This window comes from Passer montanus, unplaced genomic scaffold (genome assembly GCF_014805655.1).
Source record: "Passer montanus isolate IOZ18808 unplaced genomic scaffold, ASM1480565v1 scaffold1, whole genome shotgun sequence".
Classification (NCBI taxonomy): domain Eukaryota; kingdom Metazoa; phylum Chordata; class Aves; order Passeriformes; family Passeridae; genus Passer; species Passer montanus.
Window position 1 is genome coordinate 21,595,237 of NW_024356504.1, and position 15,099 is coordinate 21,610,335.

A 15,099-nucleotide genomic window follows, 5' to 3' on the forward strand; every position below is an offset into this window, starting at 1 on the left:
AAGGGATACTTAGCCAGCTATTTCTTAACTATTATTTCAGAAATTATGTTACTTTTCAAGTTTTATTGGTAGTACCATCAGCCCTTTCTTCTTTCTAAGATGCTTTCTAGGAATAACACTACACCCATACACACATGGAAAAGGAGAAGGAAAAAAAAAGAGAGCTCACTTAAAAATATTTCAATTTTCAACTATAAAATTTCAAACCAAGAAGAGTAAATTTCAGAAGATGCAAAGAAAAAAAAATAATTAGCTGGATTGATTATTATAGATTTTTTTTTTTTTACAGTGAAAACTATGATTAGGCACTGGACAAGTGGCTATAATAATACAAGATAGCAAAACCTGATATTGATATAATTGGATCTGGGATCTAGAGCACTGATTATAAACAAACACTCTTTCACAAGCACATGACAAAAATCTAATTGAACCAAACAAGAATTAAAAAGATCAACATCTTTGAAAGGCTGATTTTCCCAGTAAGTGGTTAATGACATGAATTGCTTGTCTGCAAAGTAATAAGTAATAATTAGAAATTACATCTTTGCTTGTAGAAGCTAAAGATCATTTTCCTGTGATAAGCACAGGTCCTTCAGAGAAGTGAAGTTTTTCAGATGCAATGCGGTAAGGATCCCTCAGATACAAAAGATCTCTATTTCAGTTTTGGGTGTCAGATTGTGATGCCTGAGTGGGATCCTCTTTTCTGAATTCCTTTTAATTCTTCAGCTCTGAAATTTATTAGACAAAGGCTTTACAATAGTAGCAAATTCAAATTCTTCTGAGAGTCATGCCTGCAATTTTCCAAAACCACATTTTAATCACACATTAATCGACCAAGAATAAAATATATGTAGGATATATAATTAAACAGTGCCTATGATTGCTCATAACCACTTAACTGAGGAAAAAAAATCAAAAATATTCACAATGTAGCTATTAGTTGTTCTTATAGAGAGGCAGTGGCAACAGGCACGCAAGAATCCAGTCTATGTGGAACCCAAACTATGCTGAAAACACCTCAAAACACTTTAGTGCTTTCTGTGGTGTCCCAGAGCTTCCACAAGACCTTCTAAATAAGATATTACTGAACAGTTATCTTAGATTTCAGTGACTGAATGTGGTGATCTGAGCACACTACATTACACTCTAACACTCTTTCTACAATCAAGGCAGATCTCCCTCCAAACTGCAATTTACAATCCACACACAGAATTGCTTGTGTCTGCACTGCTTTTGGCTGGGGTACAGCTCTTTTTTCTCTCAGTAGCTGCTGTGTGGCTTGGATTTGTGCTGCAAACAGTGGTGACAACACCAAGGTATTTCATTACTGCTGAGCAGTGCCTACATGGACCCAAGGGTTTTTCTGCTCCTCACTGCAGCAGCAAGGGAGCAGGGAGGGGACACAGCAGGGACAGCTGGCCCCAAGTGACCCAAGGGATGTCCCAGAGCATATGGCATCCTGCTCAGCAGTACAGAGGCAGGGGTCCACTGCTCAGGGACTGCTGGACATCAGGCAGTGGGGAGTGAGCAGTTGTTTACATTTGCATCACTTCTCTTTCTAGGGGTTTATTTCTCTTTGTTATTTTCCTTTCCATTACAATTTGTTGTTGTTTTGTTATAAGATTTCAATTACTAAACTATCATTTTCTCAACCCATAAGCAGGGGCAGGGCAGTGTCCAGGTGCTCCTGTGCTCCTGGTTCCTTCTCAAAATGAAAAGCTTTAGTTACATTGATTAGCAAAGTTACCAGCAGGAAAAAAGAACCTTTCTGAGAAGCTGTTCCATCTTCTTATATCTAGATAAGGTAATAGAAGAATAATATTCAGCGTGATTTTTCATGCAGATATATAAGCTGTCTCTTTTACTCTCCTGATTTTCTTCTTCACATCCTTCTGGACAAGAAAAGTGTGGGGCTTGCTTGCCAGCTGCAGTCAAACCACAGCAGTGTATTTATAATTTGTGAACCCTTTTCCTTGCAAGACCATTCTATAGTCTTGATGCATTCTCAGATTATGTGTTTTCAGCACTGTTTCCAGTGCAGACCTCCTAGTGCTCAACACTATTCACTGTGAGCACTATAAAATAAGAATTTCTAGACTGTTGATGAAGATAAAAGCTGTAGATGAGGGTTTATTTGTACTTTCATTAAAAAAGCAGCCTCAAGCTATGCACAAATAGCTCAGTCTGACTGCACAAGCTGAAAAAAGGCAGAAATTGCTCCAAGCACTACAGACTTAACATTCCAACAAGTTTAAATTTGTCTTCCAGTGTCACCTTGCTCCTCTTTCTTCCCCACCATGACCTCTATTTCCTAAATATACTATTTGAAAATTCACAGTATCTTCTGATATGCTTTATAACTGATTTCATTTAGCAAAACCTGAGGTGTGCAAAATGCACACATTTTAAGTCTAATGTGAAGTATGTGTCTCCTGCAGGACTCTCAGTACAGGAGTAACCAGAGATATCTCTGTGATCTGAATACATTTTTTCCATATGCAACTTAAAAAAAAACCCCAAACTTCTTTATTTCCTAATGGGAATCCAATTAAACACAATAACCCAGGTCTGAAAAAAACCACAAACCAAACCATAACTGAGAAAACAAGTTACAATATTTAAAAAAAAATTTCATGCAACTAAAATTATATGCAATTAAATTTTCTTTGAGTATAAGGCTACAAATATGACTTCTGCTTTACCATCCTTGCTTTTATCTATGTATTCAGCTGTTTTCTCTTGTTTTTTTTTCTCCCAGTGGAAGGAGAGACTAAAATACAGCTTTGCTTTAGACAGCACATCAGTAAGCATAATAATAATATATTTTTGTTTAGCTAACAGCTTTTGTTCAGAACAAGCTGACCAAAACTGAAGGAAAACAAAGGAATGCAACATATCACAAAAGTTTACAGAAACATCCCAAATTGTTCATGATTTAGCATTACCCTTGTCAGAAAAACATATTAGATTCTTCTTTTTCATCTCTGGATTTCACTTACAAAGTAAGCAGAGCGAGCAGCAGCGTTCCCTAGATTAAACACTCGTGATGGATAAGAGAGCAAGTTCATACTTTATGCTTCTGATATGTGCCTCCCTCCACCCGTGTATCAATCTAAATGTTCTCCACATTATTCTCCACTCAGAATACTCCCCACCAGTACAAGCCATCATCCCTGCTGAACAGCTCTGCAGCAGCATTAATAAATTTCCCAATGATGCTTTTATTGGCTGCTCCACGCATCAAAAACATATTTCTTTTGAAAAAGTTCAGATGGGAAAGGAGGTAAGAGCAGAAAACCTTCAGAGTGCACTTGAGGATGGAGTGTGCCCCGCAGATCAGCAGGAGGAGATGGAATTGGAATTCCTCATCCCCAGGTCCCAGTGGCAGCTCCTTCCCTAGTGAATGGATATTCCCCTGACCAACAGCAGCCTCTGGCACTGCCAGAGCAGGAACCAGGACTGACCCTTCTGCCAGGGCACTTTCAGGCTCAGCAGTGGCAGGGCAGTGCCCAGCAGCTCCTGTGCCCCTGGTTCCTTCCAAAATGAAAGCCTTCAGTCACACTGATTAGCAAAGTTACCAGCAGGAAAAAAAAGAACCTTTCTAAGAAGCTGTTCCTTCTTCATATATATAAGGTAATAGGAGAATAAATAAGATTCAGTGTGATTTTTCATGCAGATATTCTCTTAGAAATTGGTTCGTTATAGTACCATACTTAAAGTAATAATCTTTCCTTCCAGGAAACCTGTATGTAGCATTTAAACTTTTGTGAAGGAGTTTGTAGGTATTACAGTAACTGCACTTGACTAAAGCTACAGTGTTAAAATACCTTCCTTTGACTGGAGTATAAATAAGACAAACTATTCTGAAATTCAAATTCAGTAAATTTTATGTAACAGTAATTCAGGCAAAAAAAAAATCCTCTGGATTTTAGTTGCTAGAAATAAGCCAATTTTCCTTCCACAGTACTTTGGAACGAGACCAGTGTATTAACTGACTAGTTCTCACCATAAGCACAATTGCAGAAGCTGACCTAAGAAGTTACCTGTGGGATTAGAAAGAAAAAAATCTGCTACATTATTCCATTACCAGGTAATTTTTTTCTAAGTGCCAGGGAACAGTTTCACGTCTCCCAGCCATGTAAGGAAAACTTATGAAAGAAAATCAGAATTCATCTTCATGCAAAAATAGGATGTAGGAACAATCATCCCAGATTAGATCAAAATTTCAACTTTTCAAACACATTATTGGAATTCAGATTAACTATTTTAAATTTCCCTGATCAGAAGAACACTTTCTTTCCAAAATAAAATTACTGGTGTACTGCTAAGTGAGTTCTTTTGTTAAAATAATTTTCAAAGACAAAATGATTGTGAATTCAGCAGAATCACCCTTTTTTGCCTTAGAAAATAAGCAAACTTTTAGATTTTTTTTTTCAACTTTTTAAAATTTAATAACTAGTGCTTCTTTCTGCTGGTTGGAAAATATCAAGGAAATAATGTCAAAATGCAGAAAGTATCAATGTAATGTCAAAATGCAGTATCTTTTATGGAGATGGGGAAGCAGGGAGAGAGCAATTCACTTGACCACATATAAATTCATTCATTTGGGAAGAATGAAACATTCATGTTCAGGCAATGGGTAACTTTTGTGGATTCATTCCCAAAGTTAGAACAAAAAGAAAGATAAAACAAAAAATAGAAATGCTATACAGAAGGGGGAAATGTAAACTAGAATTATAGTCAGTATAATACAATATAGTACCATCAAATCAGTCAGTCTTGGCCTCTTGATACTGTAGGTATCTAGAGGATGTGTGATGGATTGAAGTGGTAGTGTAATGGCACCTGTACACTGTGAAAATATAGATCTGTATCTGGAGACCTCATCTACCCTTCACCAGACTTGGTACTTCAAGGACTGGCATTGCATTCTCAACCCCTGATGGCAACAAAGATGTCAGGCAAAAACTGTGGGTGACTGGATATAATCAAATACGTGGATAACTCTGTGTAAGTACAGGACATTCTTGTTTTGCTTTCTCTTTAATTTGACAGTGCTTTGTGTTTTGAGATGTAGCCAAGGCCAGCTTGGATGGGCACTGGAACAACCTGTCCAGTGGAAGGTTTGCCTGCCCATGGCAGGGGAGTGGCATGAGATGATCTTTAAGATCCCTTCCAACAAAAAATGCTGTGACTCCATGATTCTGGGAAGGAAAGAACAGCCTGTTTTCTGACAAACAGGCACACAAGTGGCACATTTCACTTGTGAGGCTTTGCTGTGTTAAACCAACTCCATTGCTGTGTTTCAGTATCACAAACAACCAAAAGGGGAAAACTCTTTGTAACAAAACTGAAATTTTGAACAGTGTCTCAGAAGCACCATCACCCTCTTTTGAAAGCAGAGAATCCAACCTCATTTTTGTTAAATATTTACCAAAATCTTTGCATAGTGGTGCAAATCTACAAAAAGCCATTAAATTGTTAGTGAGCTAGCCCTGCATTTCTCTGCATGGAAAAAAAGTCCAACAGCAAATGCTTGTGTCCTTGACATCGCAGGATTTCCAGTGGAGCTCCCAAGAGTGAGGACAGCTCCTCTCTGCCCTTCTCTGTGAGACACAAATCTGCTAATATTTGCCTAGTAATGTACTCCCCAGCAGCTTAGGAGGCTTGGCTCAGGCAGTCCCCTGTGGGCACTTCCATTCCAGAGACAGATGTTTAAGGACACATATCCTCTTTCTGCACTAGAAGTTAGCATTAAAAATCCTGCGTGGATTTTAGGTAGGGAATTCAGCTAGTGCCTTTTTTTCAATTCATGGCCATAACCCTACCTATAAAATGTTACATATCAATGGCCTGAACAATAAGCTTGTATAATTTTGTGTTGAGATAAAATTATATTGCCAATGGTTACAGTTTTTCCTCTCGTGAAAGAGCTGTTGACACCAACGGCTGTGCAAATTAGAAGTGACAGCCACAACAACTGTTCCACATTGGAGTAACACAAAAGCATGCAGACAAAAAATGGGGTTGATGTGGCAAACAATGCCACCTGAAGTGTGCCTGTACCACTTGTGTATGTTTCTACCTCCCCAGTGTGACTGTATCATGTCTGTCCTGGGCTTTAATGCTCATGTGGGCAATTTCAGAATGATATTAAATTGTGAGCCTACAACAAATTCTGGTCCTCATCTATTCAATCCCTGTACACTGACATAAAGTCAAAATGAGTTAAAAACCCCTTTAAGTCTTTGAATTATCTGTAATCATGGAAGATTCTACTTAGGGTATCCAGCATTGTGATCAAGAAGGAAAGTTTTTTGATATCCAGATCTCAAGGGTAAACTCAGGAAGGAGAGTCTATGGGGTGCTGCCTTTAAGGTCTGGGGTTCAAGAACTGCACACAATTATTTCTGGGGAATACATGAGCTCTTGTGTATGGCCTTTCATGATCTTATTTTTAGGTGGTCAATGTCTCTTGGAAACACCATAAAGCTAATGCATAGTAGAGTCTTTTAGTCAAATAAAATTTAAAGTAAGAAATACGATGGTTGAGGCTATTCAAATAACATTCATTTTTGTCTACATTTATGCAAGCATTCATTATAAATTTTCCCTTTATTATTATGTGAAATGACAACAAAGGAGAATTTAATTTACAACCCTGCTTCTTAATTCATTTATCCAAAAGAAATCACATAACTCATCTTTAAATCCAACAAATTAAAATCCCATAGGGCATCTAGCTCTATGGAAAGAGTTAGACTATTTTACTTTAAGTAAGAATTAGGCAAGACCTAACAAAATATTGCAATAAGACTGCATGCTTTAGGCCCCACCTTCTTATTGTTATTATTCTAACATTATCACTATGCAACATTTAAAGTTCATTAACAAGAATATTTATTCTGGAGTCAGGCATATTGGTCTTATAATAAGAAGTCAATTTCATACATACCAGAACAATAATTAGATTTGTTAAAAAACTATATAGAGACTGTTCAATAGATCAAAAACATTTATTGTGCAGCGTTATCTTTTATGATATTCAGATATTTACTTCAACAAATTTCACACACTAAAACTAAGTCACCACTGTGTCAGAGAATATGGGACATATGTAGGTAAATCACACTGGAAATCACCTCATTTGTCCCCATTTGTTATGAAACACAGAGTTTTGAATCTGCACTAAAATCCCTTACTCTACTGAACCACTGATCATACAGTTTTGATGATATCACACTAATCACAGAGAAAATGTGAGGTTCAGGACATGTTCCCTAAGGTAACTGATTGTAGAGGATGTCTTTCAGAACCATGTTAGTAGTTACATATTCAATAAGGTTTTTGTATGCATATGAATATAACATACAAAATTTTATTTATACTTCCTTCACAAATACAGGTTGATAATACAGTTATCATGCTCCCAAAAACCTGAATACATCAGTGCTTTTAAGGAACATTACCTGGGTTTTACATTCGGTGTTTTTAAGGAACATTAGCTGGGTTTTACATTTCAGGTTCTATTCCTATTTGTGAATTATGCTCATAAATATATCAAAAAACTGCCTCAGTACATTTGGAGGAATACAAATGAAATGTCTTTGTTGCAATATTGATGTATCTTGCTGAATTTGGACACAGCACTTTTTTAAGATTCATCATCTGTTTAAATGGTATGTTTGTCCATGATTTCCACACAGCTGGTTTCAGTAACATATTAATGATTCATAAAAAGCTTCATTAATATGTTTCTCAATGTTAAAATGCTTTGTAAACATTTCAGACCAGAGATTCTTTGCCAAGTGCCTGTTTTGAGGAGCCTTCCAGGTATGAGCTGAGGCTGTGACTCGTGGTCACTGCCCAGCTTTCACTGTGTGACTGTAACACACCCAGTGAGCCCATCCCTGACCTACATGGCAGGGAGCCAGCCCAGGCCATGGCAATGCAGCCATTCCTCAAAATTCCTGGGAAAAAAAAGCCATTTGTTCACATTTTTCATAAAGTGAACAGAAGAGATCTGAGGATGGATGACTCAAAAACATATTCAGAAAAAGAAAACCCAGAACATTCACAACACAACACAAATATTCTGTGTTTCTGTTTACCAGCCACAGACTGGTGTATGATGCAGCAGCCTAGCTATTCCTCCAGGAGAGGAAAACCCATTGCTGATTCAGAAAAAGAAAACCCACAACATTCACAACACAACACAACACAAAGGTTCTGTGTTTCTGACCTGTTTTACCAGCCACAGACTGGTGTATGATGCAGCAGCCTAGCTATTCCTCCAGGAGAGGAAAACCCATTGCTTCTGAGTCATGGATTAGGAGAGGAAATTCATAAGCAAAGAAGATTGCATACCGGCAATATTCAAGAAATGAAAATGGTTAAAAAACAAGCTGAGTTTGTTATCATGAGTGAAAATGTTCCCAGGAACAAGAAGAGAACAGGAAGGGAAGGAAGGTGTTATGCATTAAAATAATCCCAGAGACACAGGAATATGGGTGTTTTAAGGCCCTGGGACAGAAACAGCTTCACTCTGAAAGAAAGCAAAGCTCCAATTTGAGGAATTTGCCAGAGTATCGCCCATCAAATTCAAACAAAACCTTGAGTCCAGAAAGAAGGGAACAAAAGGGGTGCATTTGCTATATGGAGGGGGTGTTTGCTAGAGCTGAAGGAAAATGAAGAAACATTCTTGCATCTGGGCACAAGTGCCTTGTTCTTTTGCTGATCAGAAAGTAAACCCAGGTGATTTTACATAAAGCACACCACAGTGCCCCTTCTCCTGCCTGGCTGAGGGACAATAAGTATGTATATCAGTGTGGCCCAGAAGGAGAAGAAAATCCAAGATCATACCCAAATTCTGTCTTTTTTTTTTTTCCAAAAATTAAGAAACAAATAAAGATAGTGAAAAAACTACACAGAAATATACAAGCACCAAAATTGGAATGACTGGTTTATCTCCCCTCTAGGAAAGCAGCATACAAAATCTCACATTTCAAAGAACACATAGCTAATTTTTTTCCAGTTTAGTGCCCAAAAGAAAAATAAAGAACCCCCAAACCTTCAGTTTTATGTAACAAAACTGCAGTATTTTTTTTGCTTTTCTTCTTGAGAGTTCAAAAACAAAACCCAAAAAAGCTGAAACCTAATTCTGCTACCACCTTACTGAGGTTTCCACAGGAAGACAGCACAGAAAAAGCAGATAATAAAATCATCCCAGATGTCTGCTATGAATAGACAGGGGGAGACAAGTAATACACCTTGAGGAGAGACTGACATCAAGCCCACTTCAGTAAAACCAGTGTGTGGTGACAGCAGTGAGCAGGATGTATGGATTTAAACACATAAGGAAATAAGAGAAAGGTACTGAGCTTCAATTTTGCACCCCAAAAAGATAGGGCATAAAATAGAGATGCCTTTGTCAACATTTTCTAAAAGAACTATGTTCTATTATAACTTCAACAAAAAAATTTAATTTGTTCTGAAATTAAATTTTACAGGCTATCATTTTAACAAGAAAATTTGATTACATTGAAGGTTAAACTAAAAGATTCCTTTCTCTTCAACCCAAGCTTAAAATGAAAATTTAATTACAGTGATAAATACTCTTTAATATACATTTTTGTTTAGCTATACTGCTGTATTTTTGATCCATCAGCTGTAAGAATGAACTAATATAACTCAAACTTTTGAAAAGTGTTTTATCTGATGGATCACTACCTGGTATAGACTTTAATATATTATTTCAGTATTTTATAAGAATGCTTATTCTGTTTAAAAAGATACAGTACAGGACTGACTTCATTAAGTGATATTTTAAGAATTCCTGTGCCTGTTATTTGATTAACTGAGAAGTATCTCAGTCCTGTTTCCAGACTCTTAAATTAAAGGTTTTCCACCACCTTAGGTTCACTGCTTCCAGAATGCAACAGTCTGTTAGGAAAATGTAAAACTCTTGTGTCTTATAAACAGACCTGGTTCCCTCTGAAAAGCCTCTAAAATCTTTCTCTCCTAAACTCTGTCCTGAGACACTCTCTGCCCCTAGTGAGGTGATAAAACACACCTGCCACAAGCAGGGATATGAAACTGTGAAGCTTGACAGGGATCCCCACACCCAATAAGAACGAGTGGTAAAATTATCCATCACAATCTGAAGGTCAAGTTGCCAAAAACAACTATGTTTACTAGAGATGCTGAAACATATGACTTAAAATATTAAGTGCTTTAATAAAGGCTTCAAAACTAGGTTTTTTTTGTCCTCTGTGAACTATGAGGAGCAACAACAACAGATAACACAAGGACAATAAAAGTGAAAAACATCAAACTCTGCCGAGAGAACACCTGGGAAAATGTAGGTTGAACCAACAACCACTTACAAGTATTCATAATTAATAAACAAATAGAGGAAACAATGCCAGATATTTGTTTCAGTAGTGGGATTTTTGTTTTAAAGAACTTTTCTACCACAAAAAACAGGTAAAAAGTCACTAATACCTGATATACCTTCATGATATTGACAGTTCCTTCTCCATGCTGGCCTGGGGATCCTTGGCTCTGCAGCAGATTTCTCACTGTCTCCTCCATTCTAGAGAATAAAAATATTTATAAAAGTCAACTGCATGGAAAAATTTCTGAGTTGTATTTAGTGTTTTTGTTCTTTACAAGAGCCTAATGCATCCACGACTACCATGAATTTAATATTTAAAGACAATCCTAGGCTTATAATGTTCTCATGCTCCAAGTTATGAATAACACATTAAGGGCACTCTTTTATCTTTTGAATATGCACAGTAATTAGTTGTATTGTTTAAATCCTACTAAAACCAAATGTGTGCAAAAGACATCACCTTGTTAAGAGTGCAAACACCACCACGATAAGATTATTGCCATTTAGGAGCAGCCAGGTTAAAAACCCCCCACACAGCTGTGTTCTGAGCCAGCAGTGGGGTCTGTGTAGCTCAGACAGGCTGCCCATGGCATCTCTGCTATCACTGTCTGTGCTGTGGGGCAGCCTGTGCCCCTGCCTTGGTGGCAAATCCTATTACAGAATTGACAGGGGCACAGCAGCTGAACACTTTCACCCTTCTCTGCCCTTTCAGACAGGCAGAAAGCCAGTGCAGGCTCCAGTCTGGCACCACCATCTCAGGACAGTGCAATCAACTTCAGCTCCATCAGTTAAAGGGGGAAGGCTTGCACTTCCATTTTAAAAGTTGCTAAGAGGACCCATCAAAAGTCATCTTTGATCTACACACATTCATCAAGAATGTTAAACTGATGATAACACCAACCCTGCTGAATGGAGCCCGCTCAGAAAAAGGAGTTCTGCTCCTTCCTACAATAGGAAAAAGAGAAGCCACCTATGAAACACTGGTCCCACTCAAGGTGGATCAGAAATTAAATCCCTTAGGGGTTTAGGAGATGTCACGATCACAAATTGTAGGGCTGGGAGTAGGGCTGGTTTCAGCTGTGTGTAAGAGGAGGAAAAGGATCAAAACCAGAGGAGCAGTGATGGACACGACAACAAAGACACTGGGTTTCACAACCAAACCTGGTGAAAATTCCAGCCAAGGTCGTCACACTTCTCCCCACTCCCAATGTCCTACACAGATTCTACCCCTGTACAGCCTCTTCTTCAGCTGTGTTGCAACAGCTTTTATCTCTCTCTTTCATATTTTCTGCTCTTTTCCTTTCAAGCAGTCTCAGTCCCTTGAGACAGTTGGAAAAACAGCCCAGATGGAATAGGGGCTGGAGAAGGGCAAACTGCTGTGGCAAAGGCATAAGGGTGATGCAAAAGCAGAAGAGGGAAATACCTTAACTCATACTGCCAGATACACTGTCTATTGAAACAGTGACCTTGAAGAAGGTGCCAGTATTCCTGGGCATATCAGACCAGGAGCTGCCTGCTGTTGTTTATCCCTACTGTGTTTAGAGAAACATGACTTTGTGTAGCACTCTTTCCAAATTAAACTGAGCAGAAGAATTATTTACAGCATATTTTTTTATATTTGTTTATTTCTAAGGTAACAATCCAGTGAGACAGAAAATATTAGCTAACTGCTCTGGCCAAAGGCCAATAGCATTATCTTTTATATGAGCCTCGTAGTCTTTCTGTTCTTTCAGTCTTATCAGAATGAATGGCATTGGCTAATTAAGCAACAATGTGATGTTATTCCAGGTTTTCTCCTTTCAAGTCAGCCCACTGCACTACTTTTCAAGAAGCTGACACTGGGTGCTCATTCTACTCAGATGAACACTGACATTCTACTTACTCCTGTGATGTTTTTTGTCATTGATGTGCAGACTTCTACACTGCCAGAATGCCCACAGAATAGTTTGACCATCTGTTGACCAAATGTGCATAAAATCAAGCCAGCTCTAATCTCTAGTGCAGACAGTGGTTCAGTTTTTCAGTTGCAGATTGGAACCATTTCTGCTCAGAGGCTGACCTTAATCAGATGCCTTTTACATGAAAGAACAAATCATTTTGGTTCACACCATAAATTCCTGTGTAGTCCTCACTGAATGATTTAATTTATTAACATGCCCACCATTTCATTTTTAAATTAATGGTGTAATAACATTCTTAATTATTATGTTTATCTATGCAAATGCAGCTCCACTGCTAGTCCTCCACAACATTCTTCCAAATTAATAAACAAACTAAAACGGGAGAAAGAATAGATTCAACCAGCACTAAATCACAGTTTTTCAATTTAGACCTAAGGGCATTAATGAAATTAAAGTCTAGTTGCATATTACTATGATCATTTAAACCAGCTCAGGAAAATTATGAATTCTTAAATTCAGTAGGTCCTTTAATCTACAGTCAAAGTCAGATAATCTATTTTGGACCACGGGCCTGCCTTGTTGAACAGCCTTACAGGGGCAGGCAAGCACTCAGCTTCTTGTGGCACTCAGAAACACCTTCCATCAGCACCCAGATTTCTAAGCAATAGGGTCATTTTTCCAGCATGACCAAGAGCTCCGTTAAAGACAGTTGAAACTTCTGTGGTTTTGCTGTTTGCAGCTACTAAGTTGAACCACAGACATAACAGACTGTGGTCACATCACTATCAAACCATCCCTGGGAGGACATTACAAGCTTTGGGTAGTCATGGAATATCTGAAAAAGAAGAAAAAGCTAGGAGAAAACTAGGTGAATTATGCTTTCAGTCAAATTCACTGCAAAGCTCTGATTGCCAGTGCTCCTGCAGTTTGTGAGCTGCTGCTTCTTCATTCACATCCCCAGGTGTTCACTTTGAGGACCAAATATGGCACAGGAGGATAATCGAGATTTGTTTCTTATGAATGGGAGGTTTTGATGCATAAACTAATGGCACCTTAATTGAAAAGCTGTTGTTATCTTATGATCTATAAAACTCTCCTCAGTGACAACACATGCCAGAGCAATTTACCACAAATCCTATTTACAGAATGCAAAAATAATGGAGCCTCTATAAATTCAGCTTGGGGTCCCATGTTTTGCTCCCTGAACAAGGCCACCAAAGGGTATGAAAATTTTGGAAGTGAAGCAGAAAAATTATGAGCTTTATGAAAGGCTATTTCTACATACTGACCTATATTTCCCCCCCTTCTGGTAACCACAAAAGGTTATTTGCTCTTGATTTTGATTCTAATATCTCAGTTGGACCCAATCCAACATTCAGCACTTCCAGATTATTTTTAGGACAGTTATCCCCACACGTGAATTCTGCCTTCTTGCTGGACTGGTTTGCCAAGGATTCTCTGTCTCTTATGTAACTAGCAAGATGTTAAAATCTGAAAAATCAGCCTCTAAAGCTCATCACTTGTGAGTCTACATTCTGCAAGTACTATTTAAGAACATTTATTTTCCCCTTTCCTTTGTATTTTATTTACTATCTATTCACCTGAAGCATCTTGCATAGAGCCCTTAAATTTTCTGTTACATCTGTCATTTGAATTGTCATTTTCTTAAAACTCAAGTCTTCCTTTCAACTTGTATTTTTTAATAAATTAGGGGGATTTTTTTAAAGCAGAATATAAATGAAAACCATGTTAAAAAAAAAAACAAGCTCCTTAAGTTTCCTCACAAAATGCCATTTTAGAGTAGGGGAACAGATCTCTACCAGACCTAACCTAATGATAAATTTCTCAAAGTGCAAAAAAGAAGAAATGAGGCATTCAGAAACCAGAATCTGTTCTTGAAATATAAGAACTTAACATAAAATATTAACACTACTGTGGAAAGCACTGTCAAGATTCCATCTGGAAGATATTTACAATTACAACCACAAGTGTTCAGGACTGGCTCATCCAGAGAGGATTCCACAAAAGGGATTGCTCTGAAGCTGTTGAAATGACAGTGGGTGCCACAAGAAGAGACTAAACAACTTGCTAAACTTAAGAGACAGAGGGTTTAAGTACCCAGGTATAACTTATACAAGAGAATCAGTGGGAAAAAACAAAGTATGAAAGAAAACTACATCAACCTAAGGCAGATGACTGAAAAACAAGTTCTATTTCATGGTTATAAATACATTTACGCTGAAATTAGGATGTTTTTAATAATTGAAAAAGCAAGACTCTGAACCAGCCTGCCAGGTAGAGTAACAGGTTGAGAAATACAAACAGTTTCAAGCCACAATTGATTCATTTACGATATTAATTACAAATCATGTCAAGAGCTGAGGACTTGAATTTATAATCCACAGGTTCTTGCTGCTGTTCCTCCTGAACTAAAATAATTCCTACACTTAAAATATGCAATTTGTCCTGTACTGTTCAGGAAACTAATCCAATTGCAATAGACAGTTATTTATTTTGGCTTTTTTCCCCCAAGTGTGTTCCTGGGCAAGGGGGAGACAGGAACCTATGGAAAGGAGGAAACTTCATTCCCTGCCCAGGGAGCAGCCCACAGACCTCATGTGCCCAAGGCTGCAGGAGGAAGCTTCCTCTGTATTTTTGCTGGAGACTTGCTTTTAATGCTTCTCAGTGTCCTGGTTCTGACAGCTCTGCTGCCTCCCTCTCCCACCTGGCCCTGCAGGTGCCAGAGCACAGCTTCAACCAGGCCAGGCTGGGCAGACCCTGCTCAGGTTGATGCATCAG

General features: G+C 38.1%; 1 protein-coding gene across 2 annotated transcripts in view; it reads right to left on the bottom strand.

Moving 5' to 3' along the window:
• NCKAP5 (NCK associated protein 5) overlaps positions 1–15,099 on the bottom strand; it is a 354,162-nt gene that overhangs the window by 120,237 nt on the left and 218,826 nt on the right. For both annotated transcript variants that reach the window (XM_039700287.1, XM_039700277.1), the window contains exon 7: positions 10,507–10,597. In XM_039700287.1, coding sequence (XP_039556221.1) covers positions 10,507–10,597 — 91 coding nt within the window. The remainder of the gene's footprint in view (positions 1–10,506; positions 10,598–15,099) is intronic.